The following is an 8343-nucleotide window of genomic DNA, read 5'->3' as shown; positions in this document are numbered from 1 at the left end:
AGACTAAATGTCTCAACCAGACTAAAATATTCATCAGTCGACATTGGATAAATGTTGATGGTTTATTTACACATATGTACAGATGACCATATAGGTGCCATAACAAGAACATGAGAACATAAATAAGATTCCGCAAATTTCTTTCCAAAATCATACAAACATATTCATATTACACAAAATTTGACATCGGGAATTACCTTTAAAAGAGGCCTTAAATACATGCAGTACATACACAAGGTAGGATCAAACTCAGATCAAATGCATTACATATTGTACAAATAAACAGCAATATACAGGGAAGACGTGTGCACACAGCTGACTGCTTGGCAGAAATCACATTCAGTTCTTCTACATTTGGGGTGAGACTGTGAGCCGACAACAAGTTTCAGAACCAGCTTCTTGCTGTTCAGACTGTTCTCATTGATGGAATTGACAAGCTAGGCAACTCGGGGGGGAAAGGGGGGGATTGTGTGAGCAACACTTCTTGTAACAGGCAACAAAGTGAGACACATGATAATAAACATAACCAAATTGTGCTGGCAAGCAATGTCTTCCTCTGGGGGTGGGGTGGGGGGAAGCATCAAAGCTGCAGCAACTTCTTGAGGTCCCACGACAGTTGCCCAAAAAGGTGGCTGGGGCATTGCAGCCTTTAGGTTTCACCCGTTCATTATATTTACATGTGTACTGTGCACATGTGCATTAAAACATAACTCTGGTATACATCTTCCTAATGGCTCATTGTCTAACATTGACTGCACAATGTAAAGGCACACCATGTCCCAAATACACATTTACTGCTGACTCTTAGTATCAAAAATGAACAGCAGTAATCCACCCCGATGTAAAGGGGCTCTCAGAAAAAGAATGATTTTATTGATATTCATCGTCTCGCTACAATTAACTTCCATTCAGTCTTCAAAATCAACTCAAGTTTTACTTTAGCAATGGGTACCATTACATATGTTTATACTAGATGTCAAAAAGTTTGGTTCCCTTATTATTGTCATTACAAAATCATGGTGCTGCTATACAACAGCCTCCATTCTTCTGAGAGAGAAATATTGCATTATAACTTAAGCGAGCAGTGTGTTCATTTCGTAACACCAATGTAGAGAAACTCTATTCTGGACCATGAAACGTGAATGAAAAACTGTTATTTGTCTTTTTAGTAGCAATGAGCCAAAAGATAAATGACACCATTGTTATGCTCTAAATCTCTAATGGCAGATGAAGATTGCTCTTTGCTCCTGTGTCGTTTAGTGATGTGAACAACCACTAACTGACTCCCCTCAGTTGACGCGGCACGCTCGTATCATCAGCAGCTGCAGCAGGATGAACAGCGGCGAGACGATGAGGCCAAACCACAGGTCTCTGGCTTGCTCCTGCTCCGCCAGCTTCTGGCACAGCAGCACCTCGCACACCAGCTTCAGGCTGAGCACCGTCAGCACCCAGAGGAGCCGCAGCACCGCAAGGCGCTTCTCATTCTCCTGGTAGAGGCGGATGGACACGATGGCCGTGAAGTAGGTGCTGAGGCCATCGGCAGCAAACAGCGGGACAAACACCAGCCACCAGCTCAGCGAGGGGGTGAACATGTCAGCTCGTAAAGCGACCAGCATGCTGAAGACCAGAAACGCTAGCAGGTGGAGGAAGAGTTCAAAGGTGGCAAAGCCCAGCCACTGGACCAGTTCCCTCAGGGAGAACAGCATAGCTGAGGACAGAAGGGTCTTCAACCAGGGACGGACTGATTGAGGGCAGCAGAGTCACGCACAAGGCAGCCCACGTTAGGGGCCAAAGTGCCCCAGACTTAGGGGGGCAGAGGGTGGAGGTGAGAAGTCACCGATTACGCCTGGGCAGGAACAGTGAGGTACTACAAAGATGACCCACTTCACTCTTGGCTACATCTTCAAATCCACCCTGAGGATGATGATCGGGGGAGGTGATGGCAGGAAGTGCTCCCAGTCTCTGGAAAGCCTTCCTTATGTATGACAAAGAAAACATAACATTAGCCAAAACAATCCAATGTGTTACATCTGACAGATCTGATGAAGAAAAACAATCAGACATACACCCACATATTGACTATAACGCAGAGTAGACAGGGCCCAAATCACATCTCACTGTTTCAGTAAACAGCTAACGTCAGTGAAGATAGGCAGTGACTACAGACATCTTTCTCCATTATTTCATCACGTTGTCAGTTCAATATTTAGACTGAATACCCTCAGTTAGAAACCGGCTGATAATAGTAGATATAGTTTGAAATGACACGTAGTGCTACAGTAACGTTACAGATGAAGTCGAGCTACAATTACATCGATGATACAGACTGTAGCCGATCATTGCTCTACAACGGAAGCTAACCACAGACAGGTATGATACAGCCCATCTAATAACCAATAAAACTCACGCATTGACTGGTACGAAATGTATTGTACTGCGACTAAACATTACTCTACCTTAATAACAGTCAGGCGTTTTCTTCTCCATCCAGCTGGAAGCGAAACTGTCAGTACACAAAGCTATCAAACTATTAGCATCGTAGCTGCTTTTTTTCTCGCCTTCTGGGAAATATCGCGAGACGAGTAAATTCAGATTGTACGGAGGCCGAAAGGACTGACTTAGTTTTTAGTCAATTTGCAATTATTTGCAATTATCTATTTGTGTTCCAACAGTTCCACCTGTAACAATCACAAAGTGCCGTATGTTTTCTGTTGCATTTAGTTATAATAACAATGTAATAATTTCATTTGAATGGTTTCTTTATTTAGCTCCGGTTTAATACAAGTAATACTCCAGTCACTAGGTGGCGGTAGTGCGCCATCACGTCGCCCGCGAACCGTCAGATAAAACCAAAGAAGAGACACTGGGAGTTGACTGAAGTGTGGAGAAGTCGCGGACTATCGTTATCACAGGTAAGTACACCGACTTTTTGTAGAATTTATGCAGTTTTTATTCACATTTTTGGATTGTAATATTACAGATTTAACACAGAATTCGCTGTTGGTCGTGGCCATAACAGTCTCCGTACATTGTTCTTGTAGTATGAAGGGGTTTTTCCAGCCAAGGTGACCAACGACATGCAATAGTAACTTCGCCTTCTTCAGGTTATATAGCTCACGAGCACACAGGCAAGGGAAATGTCTGAAAATATACATGTGCCTGTTGGCAGATAAACAATCTGTAGTGTGTTTCAATCTAATTAAAGCTAACTGCTCCATGTTTGTCACCTTAAAGTTGCTTTTTGGCATTTTCTGCATCCACTTTGCTTCATATCCGAGGTCATAAATGTATGGGAATTATATTATTGAGGGTTAGATTTAGAGCATATCATGTTAGCAATGCATTAATAATCCAACACGATACAAATTATATTATTAATAATATTATTTGATTATTACCCAGCCTTATGGTCCCTTATATGAAATTAATTCACAATTCAAGAAAATGATCTTTGTCCTGCTGTGAAAAAAATGTAATATAATGCCATGAGTGCTGAGAAAATGCATGTGCATGAGGGGAAAAAAACTGTGAATAATAACCCATTAAGATAAAAGGTTCCTATGCAGCATGCTTACTCTGCAGTGAGAAAGTACAAAGCCAAGCTGCTGTTTAGAGAAGCGGCATCACGCATGCCTGCTCAGTTTTAATGGTGACTGAGCCGAGATGAAGCGTGAAGTGGTATTGTGACAAACCGGACCTGACCTCTTCCCCGTGTTACCTTCTGTGTGTTATCACTAATGGCCTCTCTCTGTCTCAGAGTAAAGATGCAGACACCAGCGGAGTCCATCCTCCACAGCGGCTATTTCCATCCAACGCTCCGATACTGGCAGACCTGCGTCGCCGATTTAAGACCTGACAATCTCATCTACCCGATCTTCATCACGTAAATGAAATCCTTCTGTTTCCCTCCAAATATTTCCAAATTCCAATCACATGAAAAGGCATACAAACAAATGTACAGGAGTTTTGACTGATGAGATCTGGAGTCAACAACCATGGACTATTTGTTTCACCACTAGGAATTGGATATAGTACAATATTTGTATGTTAAGGTTAAATGGACTAGGTGTCAATCTTGGTTCTTTGTCACTCTCTCCTCCAGAGACAGTGCAGATGCCGTGGAGCCCATCGTCAGCCTGCCGGGACAGGCCAGGTAAGATCAACGACTCCTATCATAGCCATCCCAAAGCTGCAGTCTTTTACAACAAAGCAACTGTTTTTGTGAGCAACCACAAGGAAAACAAATGTCTGCATGGGGGGGGGGGGATTAAAGTCTTAATTTAAACAATAATCACATGAGACACATACACATATAGTGTCACCCTGCAGCTGTGAACCCACTGAGGGTGTTGTCTTCAGATAACAGCAGTCAGGCAGGGTGGACCCGGAGCCAAACGCTGGACTTGGACCAAGATAAGGAATTAATCCGTTAGACTTTTGTTTCGCACACAACAAAACCAAACTGCAAACCTGCTTTCACTTTTTGTGACCTGAATCACAAAACACAGGGTCTTAACTGCACACAGTTCTCTAAGTCTCTGTTTGAAATGTAACATTTTCTGTCAATATGTATAGTAATGCAGTTTCTCGCTTTGAATAAAACTTGACAAGGAAGGTTGTCTTCATCGTGTTCTCAGACATTCCCTGAAAGGCCCCTTTACGTTCTTATACGTGTCCCCGTCCATAGATACGGGGTGAACAAGCTGGAGGGAATGTTGCGGCCGCTTGTGGAGAACGGCTTGAAATGTGTGCTGATCTTTGGTGTGCCTGCAAATATAGAAAAGGTATGTAAAACTAAGAGGTCTGGGGGAAAAAAACATGGCGAAAACTCCAACTGAAATGTGTTTTTGGGGCTTGTTTGCTTTTGCTCAACAATCATCTGAAAGTAGTTAAATTAAACAGTAATAGGAATGTGTTCCCGCAGTGTTGTGTTTGCCTTTTTTTATTGCCAAATCAATCTTTTTCTAATGTTTATTTTTCTTTAATAAATGCACAAATGTTTGGCTTTCTAATTCCGCGTAAATTGAACTCAAAGCAACAGTATAAGGCTTTTCAAGTCATTCATTTGCAATGGGTCTGGTAATACAATATGTATCATGATAGGTGGGTTATGATTCAATATATATAATATATAAATCAGATTTAGTGTACAGAACACACCACCCTATGCATAGAATCTGAACAATCACAACAGTGGGATCTGCATTCATCACAGTCTCTGTAGCATCCAACATCACAGCACTAATTCCTTACTACTACTACAATATTTCATAAAAATACATTATGTGGACATTTGGTGAGGGGCTGTTTTTCGTCTCTTCCCCGTTAGGACGACAGGGGTTCAGGCGCCGACACGGACGACACGCCGGCTGTACTGGCGGTGAAGAAGATCAGATCTTTGTTCCCGGAGCTGCTGGTGGCGTGCGACGTCTGCTTGTGTCCCTACACCTCGCACGGACACTGTGGTCGGTGTCTTCGATGACGACTCGCCTTCTGTTTATTGAACTTTACAGAGCGGCGTGAAAAGGAGAGAAATAATGTCATTGTTCCTGCAGGTATCCTGAACAATGACGGTACTCTGAACAATGACGCCAGCTGTCTGCGCCTGGCGGAAGTGTCTCTGGCCTACGCCCGAGCTGGTAAATCCTGTTTCTCTAGACAAGAATGTTTCCACCTAAGGAACAAACATTAAGACATTTTTTTTTAATTTGACTAATTAAATTCCAAAAGGACATAGCTTTTTAAAGCTGACGTCATCCGATAATGACTGACGCTAATCGCGTCGTCTTGCTCTGCAGGCTGTCACATCATCGCTCCCTCTGATATGATGGATGGAAGAGTCAGAGCCATAAAGCATGCTCTGCTGTCTAATGGTATGGGAAACAAGGTAATGGACTTAAAACCCCTGCAGGTTGAAGAAAGATGAATGTAGAAACTCAATGGCATACCTCAATGGAAGTGATCATCGTCCCACAAAAGCTCAAGAGGAGACCTAAATCCTTAAAACCAGTAATATTCTGTCATAAAAAAAAAAAATCAATAAAATATAGTTGGCTTTGATACACACAATACTTGTTAGTAGGATACATTCATTGTTGATGATAGTTTCTTTGCATCTTTTTTCTCCACCAGGCTTCGGTGCTGAGCTACAGTGCAAAGTTTGCCTCTTGTTATTACGGCCCTTTCAGGTAAGAAGGCGCTTTAAGATGGAGTGTAAACAGATGAGTGGAACAGCGCTGTGAAGTGACACTAGACTGAAGCTTCCCGCTGTGCTTCTCTACAGAGATGCTGCCCAGTCCAAACCCGCGTTCGGGGACAGACGATGCTACCAGCTGCCCCCCGGAGCGAGAGGACTCGCCATTCGAGCTGTGGTAAGCGCGTTTGCGTGTGAACGTTCGGGGTTGTCAGGTGTTGGAGCGGTTGTCTCACCGTTGGTTCTGCGCTGCAGGAGAGAGACGTGAGAGAGGGAGCTGATATGCTGATGGTGAAACCAGGTCTGCCGTATCTGGACATCGTGAGAGAAGTCAAGGACAAGGTCTGTAACCAAACCACTTATGGGTGGATGAAGAACAATGTCGGTGGGGTGCATTTTAGGAAACGCGTTCGGTCGCTTTAAAACACAGAAGACATTCATTCATCCACGCATCATTTTGGATGCGTTGTGTCTTTTTGGAGGAAGTTTTCACATTGGGAATAATCTTTGTTTTTCCTCTCGCGTCTCTCCTCAGTTCCCGACTCACCCCCTGGCGGTGTACAACGTGTCGGGGGAGTTTGCCATGATGTGGCATGGAGCGCAGGCCGGGGCGTTCGACCTGCGGGCCGCCGTGATGGAGGCCATGACCGCCTTCCGCAGGGCAGGTGAGAGGGGAGGAGAGGAGACGGGGGAGTTGACGCTCACATCAGTGTCCACACTAAATTGGCTAAGCTTGAAAACACATCTTTTTCTCCCCCCCCCTGGTTCGGCTCTCATCCACACTGAGGCAGCTTTTGTGAAACAATCACAAACTGAGAGTGGATGAATCTTCACAAGCAACTGCTTGTTTAGATTCAGTCGGCTCAAGGTCTCCTGTTGCTTGAAATGAACTAGGTTGTAGAACATGTCGTACTACGTCTTCAGACAAAAGAGTTTGTAGTTGTTTATTGTCACCCTTCAAAGGTGGAGTGAAAAGCCTACTGTCATAGTGACAGGACAATGGACAGCCTCACCTTGAAGGCATTCATAGTGCTGCACAGTGTAAACATGAAAAATGTGACGTAAGTAGTTACAGCATGTGAGGAATGGGGAAAAAGCAAGTTGTCTATAGACATGGAAATGGGGTTTCAGATGGATGATTAGTGTATCCCTACATACACACACACACACACACACACACACACACACACACACACACACACACACACACACACACACACACACACACACACACACACACAGTATTTGTTCATTATTGACTTAGGGTCTGGGTACACAGGTATCTAAAAAGTGCAATAAAACTATTTTGTCCCCAACATGTTACTGTAAATTGATGTCACATTAAATCAGTATCTGACTTCAAGCTTTTTTTGGTTTGTTTTGTTTCTCCATGCTCTGTGATGCAGGCGCTGACATCATCATCACCTATTACACACCTCAGCTGCTCAGCTGGCTGAAGGAGTAAAGAAAGAAGATCTGAGGCTAAAGGATGGCAAACCTGGAGACGGACCAACAGACGGACTCCTTTAAGAAGAACAAACCTGCAGTTGACTCAGTCACGCTAAAATGAAATGAATGAAAACAAGCAACCTGTTTTGTTCTGTGGCAATTCACATATCAGTACGTTTATCTGTTCAGCAGAGATTATTGTTGAAACAGTTTTGTTCCCGAGTTGTATTTCTGTTTTAAGCTTTTGAAGGGCTAACATGAGAATGTAAAAGTTGACAATCTTGTTGGTGTTTTCTATCGGGAGATGTCTCCTGTGTGTCACTGGGATCAGCATTAAATGAACGCAGTCGTTCTCTTAGCTAATGGAATGTATGCGTGTGTGAATCTCGGGAACACAAATGTCTGATGTGATGATTTTTATGTTGCCGCCTCGGCTTAAGCACTGTTATCCCCTACGTTTTTTACCAGAGGGAATAAAATCATTCATTCAGAGCTCTAACAGGTGTGTGCATGTGTTCTTTTTTTATGTTGATGCATGTCGAGTAATGCACCACCGCTTCACTTTTTTCCACAAGCTTACCAACACTGTATTAACAACTTTTTTTGTGCTTGTCTGTTACGCAGCATCACAAACGGCAGTTCGAACAACCTCAATGTCATTTCGTCCGAGTTCTTGATGCTATGTATTTTTTAGTTTTGAT

At 43.4% G+C, this 8343-nt stretch overlaps 2 protein-coding genes across 3 annotated transcripts; one reads left to right on the top strand and one right to left on the bottom strand.

Annotated features, from left to right (window-relative positions):
- Nucleotides 1–48: 48 nt before the first annotated feature.
- tmem203 (transmembrane protein 203) lies at nt 49–2553 on the bottom strand. Of its 2 annotated transcripts, none has more exons than XM_068732450.1 (2): nt 2457–2553; nt 49–1975 (listed from the first exon to the last, which is right to left on the bottom strand). In XM_068732450.1, the coding sequence occupies exon 2, from the start codon at nt 1704–1706 to the stop codon at nt 1290–1292; it is 417 nt and encodes a 138-aa protein (XP_068588551.1). In that variant the 5' UTR covers nt 1707–1975; nt 2457–2553; the 3' UTR covers nt 49–1289. The 2 variants fall into 2 exon arrangements, with proteins under 2 accessions (XP_068588551.1, XP_068588552.1); XM_068732451.1 differs by having other exon boundaries at nt 49–1971.
- Nucleotides 2554–2803: 250 nt separating this feature from the next.
- Nucleotides 2804–8141, top strand: alad (aminolevulinate dehydratase). The gene is made up of 12 exons (XM_068732447.1): nt 2804–2912; nt 3758–3883; nt 4103–4153; nt 4688–4784; nt 5330–5465; nt 5556–5639; nt 5799–5887; nt 6133–6188; nt 6284–6371; nt 6449–6535; nt 6729–6858; nt 7600–8141. Exons 2-12 carry the CDS (start codon nt 3765–3767, stop codon nt 7656–7658), a joined length of 996 nt encoding a protein of 331 aa, XP_068588548.1. The 5' UTR covers nt 2804–2912; nt 3758–3764; the 3' UTR covers nt 7659–8141.
- The last annotated feature ends 202 nt before the right edge of the window (nt 8142–8343 follow it).

This window comes from Cebidichthys violaceus, unplaced genomic scaffold, assembly GCF_023349555.1.
Source record: "Cebidichthys violaceus isolate CVI_PGR_0920_01 unplaced genomic scaffold, fCebVio1.0.p SCAF_59, whole genome shotgun sequence".
In the NCBI taxonomy this organism is placed as follows: domain Eukaryota; kingdom Metazoa; phylum Chordata; class Actinopteri; order Perciformes; family Stichaeidae; genus Cebidichthys; species Cebidichthys violaceus.
This window is presented reverse-complemented; position numbering and strand designations above follow the sequence as displayed.

Bases quoted from the DNA above. Each gene is read 5' to 3' on its own strand.
- alad (XM_068732447.1), top strand. From the start codon at position 3,765: ATGCAGACACCAGCGGAGTCCATCCTCCACAGCGGCTATTTCCATCCA. The intron at 3,884-4,102 runs GTAAATGAAATC...TCTCTCCTCCAG, and splicing joins ATCTACCCGATCTTCATCAC to AGACAGTGCAGATGCCGTGG. The intron at 5,888-6,132 runs GTAATGGACTTA...TTTCTCCACCAG, and splicing joins CTAATGGTATGGGAAACAAG to GCTTCGGTGCTGAGCTACAG.
- tmem203 (XM_068732450.1), bottom strand. From the start codon at position 1,706: ATGCTGTTCTCCCTGAGGGAACTGGTCCAGTGGCTGGGCTTTGCCACC.